Here is a 15,582-nt window from a genome sequence, read left to right as displayed (position 1 = left end):
TTAATGACAGTAGTTACACAGCTATGTTCTCAAAAGGATTTGACACCTGTCTGTGCCCACACAATTAGGGTGAGGAAAATGCAATACAGTCACAATAGTCAAGCTGACAGTCTGAGTTTTGCTCATCAACTCAAAGGCTGCAGGAACTGGAAACAGGCATGATAGAAGGAAATGCTGATTTTAAGCAGTTGTTTTAATCTGACCTACTTGCAAGAGGACAGTAATTATGAAAATGAAAAATAATAACCAGGCATTTACAGCCTGGCTTGCAGCTAGGAATGCAGTATCAAAGTGGATGTGCAACAGTAGAAAAGAAAGATGTATTAAGGAAGTAAGGGGAGCTTGAAAAAGTATGTGTGTGGAAGACTATAACAGGGGTTCTATTTTACCTAGACTGATTTTATGCCAAAAATCACTAATAAATCATTTAACAATATAACACCCCTCACACAAAAAAAAAAAAAGATAAGAAGATTTCACTTTCTAAAATCCGTCTCTCACTCTTTTAGAATACAATTTCCAAACTGAGAATAATGATTAGACTTCATATAACCCTGTCAGTTAAGTACAGCTGCGTTTAAATTGCTATGGACATGTGGCAGGCTAACTTATCTACTGGCCTAAACATGGACAAAATGCTACTGTAACTAATAGGTTTGCCCTTCTTTATACCAGCTGAGGCTTTACAGCTCCATCCACAATTATGGGGTCTCATGGTCCCTTTCTGTTTGTCCAACAAACATTTCCAAAACCTACATTCCAGAGATGGTGATTGATGTCACTATATTTTGCAGAGGCCAAGAGGGAAACTTCAGGGACTTCAGTTCTCAATCCTGTCAAATCCGATCCCTTTCAGAAGGAGCACATTCTCCTCTACACTTTTTCAAGAATCTGTTCAAGTGTCTCATAGGTGGTGTGGTGTCTCAGGGTGCAAACAGCACAGAAATGGAGATTAAGCACATTAAAACATGGACTGGGTTTTGCAGAGAACACTAACATCTCTCCTCCTCTCTTTAGAATGAAAGTCTTGTACACTATCAATCAGATGATGATATTCAAGGCCCACCATATTCTTTGGACCACAACCATTCCCACTTTATTTTGGTGGACCATGTAACACCAGATGAGCCAGATGGAACCACTAAGCTACGTTTCACCTTGGAAAAGCACATTTCAGAACAGCGTACTGGATATGGTGGTAAGTAGGTTCTATATAGGCATGCTAACTTGAGTAATGCTGATATTATGGTGATACCTGTGGGGCCCTGGCCTTATCAAAGGCAGGTCCAATTCCCAAATTGGACAATTGCTTACATAGGCAAGATCAAGTAAACACATTTGACATTATGTAAGAGGCAGAACTTCGGTAGCTTCTGAAGTAGAGAAAGCTGCTCTTTGAACCAAAAATCTGGACTTCTATTGCATCTCCTTAAATGTAGCTCAAAGCTGATCTTCAAAGCATAGCTCAAATTGCCTTAAACACAACAAATGGAAAATAAATCCAGCTTCAAGTGCCTTAACCAGTGGTTCTAAGAGATTGATATTCATTGTTGTGTACTTTTATCCCCTCTCATACACGAGGTCTTGAAGTGCTCCCACACTGGAAGAAAAGACTTGTTCTAAAGCCCTCTGAAATATTTTAAGCCATATTTATTTCAGGATAAAACATTATCCTGGGTAAATACTGTAATGGCTAATGGCCATCTAAACGTATGTGACCTTTGTTTATAATAAGAACTGAGTGTTGGGCAGGTCTATTTGTGGAAAGAATTCAGTTGTAGGACTAATTCAATTACTTTTGCCTTTCCTTTGTTTCTGTAATACCTGCAATGCTAGCACAGCTGAAACAGAAGGGAGAGCACACTTATTCACAGTTGTATGCATAATGGAATATTCCATTACATAGCCCATAGTATGGTTGCACAGATGTACCTGAGACCATGAATGCATGTGAAAAATACTTATCTGGTGACTCACATAGGAAAGACCACAGGTGGGCTGTAAGGGTAGGCTGAGGCTGTACTGCTGAGAATCACAAAGCCTCTTTTGGCTTGCAAACCAAATCTGATTGAACAGATCTCAGTGGAACAATATTCTGACAAAGAATGCTGATTCATATGACAAATATTTCACTGGAACATACTGAATTCAGCGTTATCTTCTATAAACAAAACCAATGTCATTCATTTAGGTTCATTTATATACAAGCTGAGCACAGCTATGTGACTTTATTGAAGTAAAACACTTTATTAAGGTCATGCAGAATTTCCCTATTTTAAAAAACATCTAGAAGTCTTTTAGGGGAAATGTTTTAATATAGTAAATATTCTTTGCAATTAAGGACTTTCCACCTTCCCAGCATAAAGTCAGAATACACTAGCCCCTCCTCTGGCTAGATTTTATCTAAATCTATGGTAAGTGAAGAATATTTGAAGACTTAACCATACCTTGAGGAATGTGTAGTCACAGAGGTCACTCTTCAAAGAACATCACCTTAGAGAGGTATGACAGTGCTATGCCATTCACTAAAACAAATTAGGTTACTTGCCAATCGCATCCTGGCTACAGCTCAGTCCAACATCATCTTTGTAGTCATCCCACAAGAGAGAAAACAAAAAGTAAAAGGAGATCTGTACACAGTTCTGCGAGATCTACAAAGGGAAACATCAAAAAAGCATTTGGACCAAATGCCTTTTATCTTCCAGCTGAAAGAGGCATTCATCTCATGATGCTACTGTTTTAATTGAGCTCCTTCAGGCCAATCTATAGTCACCTTTGGATTACAGAGTACAGCATTTACAGTATAAACCATCTAAAAATACATGGGCCCCTGTGGGAGGATGTCTTAGGACAGGGATGCTGACCTCATTTCTTCCCCTGCTGCCATGATATGTTAAATATTTCATTAGCATTTCTTTTAAAAGTATCCAATTATGTTGTTATTAATCACCACACTAGACTGTGCTGAATGAAATTTTAAGCTGTTTAACCAGAATAATGAGGAGTATATGGTTCCTATCAAATCATATCTGACTCATCTCACCCTAGCTGGTCTACACAGTCAGGCTCTTCATATTCCTAAATCCTCCTTTTATAAGGCTTTTCTCCTGGATTCCACTGCATCTTCCAGCACACACATAACACCAGGGTTGAACTGAGAGCTTTTCACTTCTAACTGTATTTTAATATAAATAATGGTAGCTGCCTCTCTGAAAACATAACTATCTTGTTCTGCACCCTAAGGCAGCTCCATTACTCCATAGCCTGATAGCCTTGCAGTAAATAAATAACACAAAAATTCAACAGTGGTATGACACACAGAGGTCCCAGTATCCATATTGTGCAGCTGAGGTGTACTGAGGTGAGAACAGCCGGGATGCTTACTAAGGATCACACAAGATGTCCGAGGCAAAGGTGCCTTCATCCTGAATCTTAGACCAGGACCCTGTCTGGTAGGTGATGGTGTTACTCTCTTCCTTTGCCACTTGCTTCTGCAATTGCCTGACTTCTGCAGGTTCGTGTAGGCACCAAAACAGCGTGGTAGAGGACAAGTGTTTTTGAGGGGTTGGTGAAACTGCAACAGCTTTGTGAAAGCCATCAACTTTTTTAAAAATTAAACCATCTGTTTCACAGGAACGGGTAGCATTGAGATCCCTGTGCTTTGCTTACTCGTAAATGGAGGACCAGGCACACTTGAGGTAAGAAGCTGTAAGAAGCTGTTTTCAACTTTAGAAAAATAAATTAACTGGTGCCAAGTAATTAATGGCAAATTTGGCTGGATGACAAACACATCTATTGGCACTTTACATAAAGTCAAATTTCATATCTATACACCATTAAGAATTGAGTTCTGTTAATATTAAATTTGCCAGTATTTGTTTGGGAGAAATATTTCCTTCTGAATAGGCACCAGCTGATCCTTAAAGCTTCCATTGCCAGCTTGTACAGTGGGAAGAAAGAATCCAAAACCAAAACAAACTCACAGAAGCCAGTTCCAGATCTAGTGAAACAGAAATACTAGGCTATTACTTGAGAACACATACAAAAAAGAGATGAATCATTCAGTGCTGTCCAGCAACTATGAGACAACTGCCTGTCCCAGAGCTCAGAGGAAGTATAAGACCAGGTTTGCTAGACATGCCATTTAAAATGATAGTATCCTAGTCCCACTGAGCAAAAGAACATTGTAGGATAGAAGACTGGATGTTGTCTGCTAACAATCCCAAATCTTCATTGAAGGATCAGTTTGGATTTTTTTTTCCTGAGTAGTTCTACAACTTAAGAGCTTGTTAACAAGGACATACTCCTTGATTTCTGTTTTTGTTTTTTTTTCTTAATAATACTCTCTGTCTACAGTACCTTCAGAGAGACATAATTTAACCATAATTTAAAGTTTTCAAGTGATGAGATTGCGCCATGCAAGCTGGTAACCTCTCTCAGAACAGTGACTCATTTCTGATGATGTTTTCTAATTTCGGTCTCCAGTCCCTGTGTCTTGTCATAACTTTGTCAGCTGGACTAAAACAAACACTGGTATTAAAAATCTCACTGTTTAAACTAGGATTATGTCACTTCTTGAGATTCTTTTTCAGAAGCTAAATACTGCAGTGTTTCCTATATTTTTGGATTAGAAAAATCACAAATTATGACATATAAATCCTCTGTTCAAAGTTTTAGAGAACAACATGACTTGGAGACCAAATGTGATTGGCTGAAGCTGTTGGGAATCTGCTGGGAAGGGATAACTGCTCACACTTTTTTAGAACATCATTTTTTTTAATTACAAGTTGCATGATACACACCAAAGACTACCACAGTTTTATAAAACTCAAAAAAACCTCAACACCGAAATTAGAGAAAAAACTCTGCACCACAATTGAATCAATGGAGTCCTGTGTAACTCCAGAGGAAGAAATAGACTGGCAGCAAATAGTCATTGTGCAATTTTGATGCCATGGTCTCTGCTTTCTTCTCTCAACTACCTGCCTTACTCATTCTAATTGCACAAGTAATAGAATTAATAGCCTTTAACTCTTGTAGTTGCTATGATTCAGTGTTTTTTCCTGTAGCCCAATGTTGTATTCCCACAGGCAAATTCCTTACTTTCAGCACATCTTTACTGGGTGTAGCAGGCAGAAAAAAATGCTATGTCAAAAAGCCTGCTAATAATTTCTGTGTAAAGCTACTCTTGCACTTGACTATGCTGAAACACAGAATTCAGGGGGGAAAAAAAGTCAGGGTCAAGGAAATTTTATGCATTGTTTGTCCAAATCAGGTTGCTTAGCTACTCAGCAGATGTGTCATGAAAAGAAGCATAGTCAGGGGCCTATACATGTATGACCTGCTACAGAATCTGAAAAATAATAATAGCTTAGAGGAGTGGACTGATTCCATAGTGAATCTGGTTTAGATACACATTTACTCCTAATTTCCTAGAAGTCCTTCTTTTGAATAACATTTTCTTTCCATATGTGAATTCTGAAAATGTACTTTTTAAACTACAGAGAGTCTGCAGCGGTTTGGAAAATTCTGCTCCCTGGCTTATCCTAGCAGGGTCTGGAGGTACAGCTGACATCTTAGCTGAATTCATGAATGACCCACAGCTTATCGTGCCAGAAGCTGTTCAAAAGCAATTTAAGGAGAAATTCCCTGCAGAAAGCTTCTTGTGGAAGGACATTCTTCACTGGACACTAACAGTGAGCTCTCCTAACATTTGTAGCTTCGGTAGCCCATTCAGTACAGGTTTGGCAAGAAGCTGCTCAGAAGTTTTGGGTTCTCCAGTGCTTTGACACTAGTGTTACAGGATACCCCCCCCAACATAAAAATCAAATGCTCAATTGATCATACAAACTACTTTGTTGTTGCAGTGATTCAGCTGAACACTTAGGGCTCTGTCCTTCATCAATTATTTCCCCAAGTAACAGCCAGAACCCAGGAACTCCACAGTCCTTCTGTAGGACATGAAGCATTATTTATATCCACAGCTGTGGAGCTTGTGCAGCTGTGACAGAAGAGACCTAATTCATGATCTACAGCTGTTAATGGAAACCTAGTTGTGGATAAGCATGAATAAATTAAATAGAATGAAGTGTGTTTAGAAATTATCCTATCTATTGTCAGTTACTTGCTCTTAAAATATTATTATTCTTAAAAAAGAAGGACAAAACAGATTCATAGGTCTTCCTTACTCTTTGTCTTGAGGTTGCTGGACTTAAACCACTATGCATAAGCCTTTTAGAAACAAAAAAACCACTTTGAAATAATTTTTTTATGAAAACTGAAGAGCACTGTGTGCCTCTGAGATAAACTAAGTCCACCTGACCTGATCCACTACTTACTCTTTGCAGTCCCTGCCACAATCCTTAGCTTTAAAAGTTTAAATTTATCAGGAATTCATCAGGAAGAACTTTGCCAGATTACTAACAAAAGAGGATGAAAGGCATATAGAAGCAATATTGCCAGATGCTCACAAAGTCTCAGTGCAGCTGCACTGTGAGAAAGAAAACTCAATAAATAGACAAACAGAAGGAAAGAGGAGACTTCTGTATATATCAATATTTGAGAACTTTTACTCAAAGAAGAGTTAGAGACTATGCTTTTAAATAAACAACTCTGAGAGCAAAACTTAAATGTCAAAGCAGGATGAGATAAAACAAAACTAGTGGTATGCTGGCTATAGCATGAATATGAGTCAAATAAGAATGTGAGTTAAGGAAGGATCTTTTAATTAAAGTACTTCTCTGGTTCTCAGGATATCCACATTCTGATTCCTCCTATCCTGCTAGGTGACTTTAGAAAAGCAGTAACTACCTCCTTGCCTTAGGACTTATTTATATATGAGCAACTAATAATGTTTGTCTTCTTGCCAAACCTCATCTTTACAATTAGAATGTAACTTTTTGGAAAATATGGTATGGGTGATCTTCACTGGGCTCTTAAGCACTAATATACAGCAGTAGGACAATGTGTAAAATGACTTGTGTTTCAACTCCCAACAGATTCAAAACATTATTTCACACCAGCATCTTTTAACTCTGCACAATTTTGAGCAAGAAGGTTCAGAAGAACTAGATACAGTCATTTTAAAAGCTTTAGTAAAAGGTAAGAAAAATAAACATAGAACAGTGTAATGCTTGTTTTGACATCTTCTATGCCATAAATATATTTCACTTTTTTCCAATGCAAGTTCAGTTGGCTGTTGGATCAGATTTCATTTCTGATGCACTGTTCTTTTGTTTGTTTATTGACGAATTAACTGTGGTAGTTACCATAGCTGTTGTAACTTTGCTTTAAACTACCGTTTGCTTTTTAGTCTTATGCTATTGTATTATACTAATTTAATTGCTCCTTTATTTCAACACTTGCTTCTCTTAGTAGTAGAGGTTACAGAATAACTAAAATATATCGGAGCAGTATATTATCCCAATTACAAACCACAAAAAAAAAACCAAGAAAACAAAACCAAAACCCACAAGTAGACAAGAATGGCCTTAGTTCCAGAAATAATCCATTTCTGCTATAAGAAATCTCCACTGTATCTTGTGGAAGAAAACATTACTTGTGCTGCCATGTATTTCAGTTTCTGTTAACTTAATGGTTTGAACAGCCATTTAAACTTAATGGTTTAATAGAGAATTCTGCTAGGAAAAAAAATATATTTGAATATTAATATTTCTTAGTTCAAGAAAAATCTGCTGTGAAGAGTTCCTGGCTAAGCAACCCACAGATTTGTGATAGCTGAAGGAGAGCTTGTATTGCTAACCAAAGTACCAATACTATATTAAATTAAACATAAGTGTAAAGTACTGAGTTTATTTGCCTTTCCTATTTTTGTCAGCCTGCAAAAGTCAGAGTCAGGAGGCCCAAGAATATCTGGATGAACTGAAGCTGGCAGTGGCCTGGAATAGACTTGACATTGCTAAAAGTGAAATATTCAATGGTGACGTGGAGTGGAAGGTACCAGGTTTTATCTTACAGGGCAATGGGTGTATAATCCAATGTGTACAGGACACTGGAACATCCCAAAAGATGGCTTCAGTTTTTAACACTACCTTACTGCACGCTCCACTAAGAGATTGGGCAGCAGTATAATGCTTCCTGAGGCTGTTTATCTTTAGGGTCCCCTGTATCAAAATGGCTGAGTACAGAGGAATAATTCAGCAGTCATGATCTCTTTCTTGAACTCTCTGGGGGCAAGAATCTTTCTCCCCCTTCTGTGTAGGCAAACAAACCAAAGCTTAAAAGCACAAGAACAGGAAGATATTACTGTTAGAAGGTGGTAGGAAGAATGTCACTCTTTTCAACTGCTGTATAAATACGCAGTGCAATGTGTACCCAACATCACCACAAGTCCTACAGCAGGCTACTTGTGCTGATGTTTGCACATTATTGCTTGCACAGACATTTTATCACAGAGAAATCAAGATAGTTCTACCTCTTTCTCATTGTACCCACTGTTGACCTGGTGGAAGACAATGCATGTCCCCATGTTAAACCTTACCTCTTGTCATCCAGCCATGATTACCCCCCAAAACTTCCTTCTTTTTTTTTTTTTTTCCTTTTCCTCCCTTTCTCATTGTACCCACTGTTGACCTGGTGGAAGACAATGCATGTCCCCATGTTAAACCTTACCTCTTGTCATCCAGCCATGATTACCCCCCAAAACTTCCTTCTTTTTTTTTTTTTTTTCTTTTCCTCCCTTCATCAATGTAGTCCTGTGACCTGGAGGAAGTGATGATGGATGCTCTGGTCAATGACAAACCAGAATTCGTAAGATTATTTATTGACAACGGGGCTAACATATATGAATTCCTGACCTACAGTCGTCTGCAGCGACTCTACTGTTCCATTTCTCAGAAATGTCTCCTCTATGAACTTCTTCTGAAGAAGCATGAAGAAAACAAGCTGACCTTGGCAGGGCTCACTGGTCAACAGGAAAATGAGCAGCAGGAGATCTGCCCACTCTTTGCTCTCAGTGAGGTCTCTAGAGTTCTCAAGGATTTTCTTCATGATGCATGGAAAGGTTTCTATCAAGACCTCAGACATGGAGGCAAGAAAAAATCTGTGAGTAGCAACTTGACATCGTAGCTCTGCTCTACTCCAGTTTACAATTTGAACAATTTTAACTAGGTCTAGCCTTTTGGGGTGGGGCAGGGAAGGAAAGGGAAGATGACAGAATAGTCACTTCAGTTTCTCATCCATTTTTTCAGTCAATTATTATCACATTTGAAATGGTCTGACCTTTTTAATTTCAAAATTAAAAAGGAAAAGAAAGTTATTTCTAAGATAGATTGTGATTCCTCTTTCTCCCCCTCTCTTCCCCCCGGGGTTTTATGCAAGGTTTCACTGTACCTTGATCTACTGCTAAGATATGGCCTTTGTTTCACAATCTACAGAGGCCCCTGTATTTCACACTCTCACTTTTTATTAGACATGAAAATAGTCTGCATTTCTTGTACAGAACTTCAAGCAGAAGTATTTGAAAGGCAGTATTTTCTAGGAGAAAGAAAAGCAGGCAATGGACATTTTCAATCTCAGGTCTGAAAATGGTAGTCTTTATCCATGAAACTAGTCCCAGCTTTATACTGTGTACGAGTGGACTGGATATTCAATAATATGCAGTATATGATACTTGCCTTTAGATCATTATAATCTTGTTATTGAGTGACATAACATACAGCAAGAAGTAAGAATGATTGTGTGAAGTGGCCCTGGCAAGCACACTGGCCACCATGTGACAAGGATAACATGATATGGGTACATCTGTGGAATGTCTGTAGTCCACAGATGTGCCATAGATACATCATCATTTTTGCATTTTGACAGTATATTTAATATTGAAACTCCTAAGTAACACAGTTCTTGAAAAAGCATTTAAAATAAGTTTGGATGCATGATTTCAAAACAAAGACATATAGAGAAACTTCATTCAGATTTAGTTTTAGATAAACTAAACAATTAAGCCATTTGTTATTTGCCAAGTTCTAATTCCATCTTAAAACTGTTAAAACAAAAAACTATTAAAAAAAATCTCACTAAAGAGCTTAAATCACTTTTGTTTTGTAATCTCTAAATTAATTGGTAGTATGAAAAGTTAAGTTTAAATCTGGTCACGGTTTCTCCATTCCCAAGGACAGACAACTTGGGACAAAACCTCTGAAGTCATTAAGCAAACTCCAGATTTACAAATTTTACAGAAATAAAAATTTGCCCCAAAATCTCACTTGCCTTTCTGGCATTTGGCAGTAAGTGAGCTAAAGCTAAGTGCTGTAAATAAGGCCCGATTCAGATATCAGATCACGCCGTCTACTAACTTTTTTCCTTTAGAAGCTTCTTCCCATGTCTGCTTCCCAACAGTGGCTCAATCCAATTGTCATTGGCAACAGTACTGGGACACCAGTGTCACTGTTGCTAAATTGTGTGTGTTGTTTCAAGTTAGGAACTAGTTGTTATGAAGACAGGTGAGACTTTTAGGATATGTTTGTCACCTGCAAGGTTTTCAAGGCAATTCAATGTATTAAATAGCTCACTACGAACTGAAGAAACCCACCCCTAACCTCCCCCCAAAATGCCATCAAAATAAATTTGAAGAGAATTCCATAATTCAAATTATTAAAAACTATATTCTCACAAAAAACTTGTTTTATTAAGAATAAATATACTCTCGCTGCTTCTAATTAATGCGACAAATATAAAGGCAGTTTTAAAAAATACTTAAAACTCAGAACTTGACCTAAGTGGCTACACTTCCTCTGGACAATTTTTTATCAAGTGCTAAAGGAATAAGCAGCGTTCTACTTAAACTGCTCCCTGTGCAAGTGAAAGGTTTCTCAAAGGAATGACTAAAAAGGGGTATTGACGTACTCTGCTCTTGTACTGTACAGGGCCTTGGCGAGATTTATTTCTGTTGAAATAAAATGCCTTTTGTTCCCTTTTCTCTGAAACCATGTCCTCTGTGGCAGTCAAGCAGAGTCAAATATAATTGAAAGCAAGCTCAGATTAGTTAATCACAGGTTTGTCTTGTATGATATTACACACCAGCAGTGAAATCCCGGCCTTAATAAAGTCAATGAGAATTTTACCATCGGCTTCAGTGGAGTCACCATTTCATCCAGAATGTTCTCACACATATTGAGTTGTAATAGGGACACAAGGATCCTTTGACTAGCTACAGAATGAGCTAATTACCTCTTAGTTCTACAGAAAAGAAAAAAAAAATCAAAAGAAGAAGTAGCTGGCAAGGCCAAGAGCAGCTTAGATCATGTCATTTGCATGGAACGGACTGCAAAGCACGTTTTAATTTCTACAAACCATATTTCAGGATAAAATGAATACAAAGCGATTACCTGGGCCCTTGGATATGAACCAGAAAAGTGAAAATCCTTGGAGGGATTTGTTTGTATGGGCAGTACTTCAAAACCGGCACAAGATGGCAAACTATTTCTGGGCTATGGTAAGCTTTGAGCTGTAGCTGCTCCAGGTGAAATATTAACGTATTTCAAGTTTACGAGATGTTTTTTTCCTCAGCCTTGCAGCTCAGATGACAGATAGGTTTGTTTCCAAAATACGGGAGGTGGCATTTATAGGGCTTTTCATCTCTGCATGGCTCATGCCAGTGGGGGCCAGGGGGTCTGATGGAGGGAGGGCAGAGCAGCAGCAGGTGTAAATCAGTACAGCCTGAACCTCTGCGGCAGAGTCAGCCCTCCCTTCCCTGCTCCTGATGACTCAACACTCTCAGGCACAGGTTTTGTGCCTTCTACAATGGGTCAATTGAGTGGGTCCAAGCGTGATGGGAGGGAAGAGGGTGCAGTGAAGTGTCCTTAGCTAACGTGCTCTGTGTGTAGGGAACAACAGCATCACGCTCTCAAAGGCTGAGCTTCAAGCTGGCATAATTGGCTGCTGTTTTACAACCCCCCACAACCGAGGCCCTTTCTCCTGCATCTGGGAGCCTCCCTGCCCCCACAGAGTGAAACAGCTATCAGAATCCATCCCTGACCTTCCAGAGGAGTGCATCTGGCATGGAGGGAGTCATGGGGAGGGACAAACTGCAGCACAGCTCTTCAGGCTGCGAGTGTGCGTGCGTGTGCATCAGCACCTTGCAGGGCCTTGTGTTTGTGGAGCCCTGTGACCAGAAGGCACGTCTCTGCTCTGTGACACTGCTGTGCCTCTGCCAGCTGTGCTCCCTCCTTTCTCCTACTTCCTTATGCAGGGCCTCAGCACAGCCATGTTGGAGGTATCTCAGCACTGTGAGACTGTATTGCTCTATTTCCAAAGCACATTATTCTCTTTCTAGTCTTTGACTGCTACCCCAAATCAGGACCCTGTAAGGGCCTGGACCCAGAAGCCTCCAGCCTTACAAGGCACAAGAACTACGAATACAGAATCATAGCATTTTGTAGAAAGTGACCTTAAAGATCAACCAGTGCCAACCCCCCTGCCATGGGCCCTCCCACTAGACCAGTTTGCTCAATGCCCCATTTGACCTGGCCTTGAACACTGCTAGGGATAGGGCATCCAGAATATATGGTTTTCAATTCTCAATCATCAAAACTGTCATTTCAATCAATATTCTGGACTTTCAAATCTGTATTTGAGCAAAAATTTTTCTTGGAAGGGGAGATACGCATGAATTTCTCGTTGTTAGATGTGCTCCTTAGTGGAGTCTCCTCCATTCAAAAATGCCCCCCAGTGAAGGGTGACAGCAGCACTCCTTTCAATTCTACAGGGCCGGGAGGGTGTAGCTTCAGCTCTGGCAGCCTGCAAGATCCTTAAAGAGATGTCCCGCCTGGAGACGGAGACCAAAGCAGCCTGTATAATGAAAGAGGCCAAGTATGAGCAGCTCGCTGTTGGTAAGTAATGGCATCTTTTGAATGGCACAGAAAATTTAAGAAGTAACTGCCATTGGAAGGCAAGCAAGTGAAAAAAATACTGTTTGAGGTGTAAAAGGTCAACTCTCATGAATAATTTAACAGCCTTGCAGCACAGGCAGTCCCAAGCATTCAGATACCACAGAAAGACTTAAAACTCAATCATTTTGGACAAATCACTGAACCAAGACTGGCCCCTGAAATGCATGGAAGAAATTACTCTCCTGCTGCTTGTTGATATTTAAGTGTCTGATCTTAGGACGAGGTGCATTACAGTGTCGTGGAAGACAGAATAACCAAAATGCTTCCAGGCTCACAGCAGCCTGGTATTCCTGCTATATCACGCTTGCTCTGTAAGGGCCACTAAAGCAACAAGTTTTAAGGTTTTGTCATTGCTGCTAAAAATAATTTGAGATTACCTCACCCAGAAGAGGGCTAACTGCACTGCAAACTGCAGTGAGGCTCAGGCTGGTTTTGCAGCAGACAAGCTGCCCCTCCCTACAGCAGTAAAGCATCCAGGCATCTGCAATGCCGGAATGCTGAGCCCTTTCCCCTTTGCCTGGTTTAGAAACAGATGTCTGCACACAAGCTTCTCTGCTGACCTGACTTCAGCTCAACCCATACCTGAGGGTAGACCTGCCATGAACAGAGGGCTTTAAAATATGCCACACATTGTAGCAAATGCAGAGGCTCCTCTCCCTTGAAGCTTGTACATCAAGCAGCTGAAGGCTCATGGAGGCATTGCTACAGTATTTATACACAGATCACATTTTCCCTTCTTCTCACAGGGCCATTATTATTCACAAAAATTAAAAATCAGGTTCTCGTATAATCACAGGACTCCAGTAATTTAGTCATGGAATTACAGGGCCTAATCCAGGAGTCTGCTCCTTGGCTTTGATAAGTATTAGATCAGATCCTCAATTTTAGTTTCTGGCCCGGATAACGCTGTCAATATTACATAAACAAACTTTCTTTAAGAGTGACAAATACCACATCAACTCAAAAAGATGTCTGTATATTGGCTTATTTTAAGCACACTTGATCCTTTTCTCCAGCCCTCACAGTGTAACAAGATGTAGGCTGGCTTAGGTACTGAGATAATCAAGTGAATCAGTAGAATGAAACAGACACAAGAATCCAGATCTTGTCTAATGAGAAAATATTGACTTTTTTGGACTATTTATCCTAGCTTTTAAGCTCCAGGACCAGTTTCTCTGGAAACAACTATGCCATAACACCCTAGCAAGTCTAATATTATTTGATGTCAAATACCTCTGTCTTAAAACCAAGGATTTGTTCTCTACAAGCCAAAGCTGAGCTGCTCCTTTTGTTTAGTCAGGAGAGTGGAGACAGCATGGCAACTCATCCTTCAAAGTGTAAGTGGATCACCCAAGTGATACAGTTTTGCTTGATATTACCTAAAGCTCCACATGAAGCAGTTACAGAGGAGAGACTGTAACAAATATTGACGTTTCCAAGAAATTGCTTATGCTTTCTGAAGAAGAAAGAAAAACAAAACACAACAAAAACCCAAACTCAGAACAAAACAAACAAACAAACTAAAAACAACAAAAAAACAAACCAAATGAACAAAAACCACACAAAACCCAAACTCCAAACCTGTCAGAGGCCCCATGCTGAGAAGAGTGCATGCAGATAGAAAGAAGTAAAAGGAAGGTACTGAGAGATTTACTCAATTTTTTTGTGACAAGTGGCAATTTTAAAATTACAGTGATTTTTTTTAACCAAGGCAAATCTCTTTCATCTGCCCTCTGCCCCAAAACATGTACACACACGCATAAGGCCATAGTGAGTTATTCTTGTGTCCAGCATCCTTCCTCTCTCCCTCCCACCTCCTCTTAGCTCTTTCAGGCTCTTTTCAGTTTTTCTTTTAAATTACAAGATCTGTTTGTCTATGTTTCCTTCATTTGACAGAACTGTTTAGTGAATGCTACCACAACAGTGAGGAGAGAGCATTTGCTCTGTTGGTGAGGAAAAATCAGTACTGGAACAAAACCACCTGCCTTCAGCTGGCTACAGAAGCAGACGCAAAGTCTTTCTTTGCACATGACGGTGTCCAGGTAAGTTTTATATACCCCTGGGGCTTTAAGTTGGACACAGAAGAGAATAGCACAGCAACTGAACAACACCATGAAATGCATTCCCCCAAGAGCCACTCTTTGGAGAAGGGACTCTCCTCTCTCCCTAGCACCATACGAAGAGGACATTATACCATGTCCTTGCCAAAGCAGCATAGTTCCCCCTTTGCCCACCCTTTCATCCAGCTGGCCCACAGACCAGTGTGCTGAGAAGGTTTAGCCTTTAATCTATTGTGTGCTTTTTGCTTTTTATTCCATCCTTGCTCACAGAGAAGCATCAGAAAAGCACTGTAAATCTGCCTGGGGCATGATGAAGCTGCTCCAAGATGTGAGGTAACTCCTCGTTCAGATTCAAGAAAGAACTCATAGAAAAAAGTTAAATCAAATTACTATTCAGCTTTGCTCTCACAACTTGAATTCTCTCCACATACATGAAGCCAAATTAAGAGTGATGGTGCTTTTAGTTCCCAGTGCCTGACTTGCACTTTTTAGTACTACAGATGTTGTTTAATTCCATTTGAATTGCTGTTTTTTCCACTGGTCTCTTAATAACTCTTTGCATACTCAACATCTGCAGAAGGACATGCAGAGTGCCTGTTTGCTCTGAAGGTGTG

General features: G+C 39.7%; 1 protein-coding gene across 1 annotated transcript in view; it reads left to right on the top strand.

Moving 5' to 3' along the window:
• TRPM5 (transient receptor potential cation channel subfamily M member 5) overlaps positions 1-15,582 on the top strand; it is a 38,735-nt gene that overhangs the window by 4,934 nt on the left and 18,219 nt on the right. Inside the window, exons 4-12 of the mRNA XM_025895464.2 lie at positions 1,018-1,198; positions 3,634-3,698; positions 5,505-5,696; positions 6,999-7,101; positions 7,838-7,956; positions 8,713-9,063; positions 11,321-11,452; positions 12,725-12,848; positions 14,805-14,950. Coding sequence (XP_025751249.1) covers positions 1,018-1,198; positions 3,634-3,698; positions 5,505-5,696; positions 6,999-7,101; positions 7,838-7,956; positions 8,713-9,063; positions 11,321-11,452; positions 12,725-12,848; positions 14,805-14,950 — 1,413 coding nt within the window. The remainder of the gene's footprint in view (positions 1-1,017; positions 1,199-3,633; positions 3,699-5,504; positions 5,697-6,998; positions 7,102-7,837; positions 7,957-8,712; positions 9,064-11,320; positions 11,453-12,724; positions 12,849-14,804; positions 14,951-15,582) is intronic.

The sequence above is a fragment of the Manacus vitellinus genome, unplaced genomic scaffold, assembly GCF_001715985.3.
Source record: "Manacus vitellinus isolate BGI_N305 unplaced genomic scaffold, ASM171598v3 scaffold_30_pilon, whole genome shotgun sequence".
Lineage (NCBI taxonomy): Eukaryota > Metazoa > Chordata > Aves > Passeriformes > Pipridae > Manacus > Manacus vitellinus.
The sequence above is the reverse complement of the archived record's forward strand: the minus strand, read 5'-3'. Positions and strand labels throughout refer to the sequence as shown.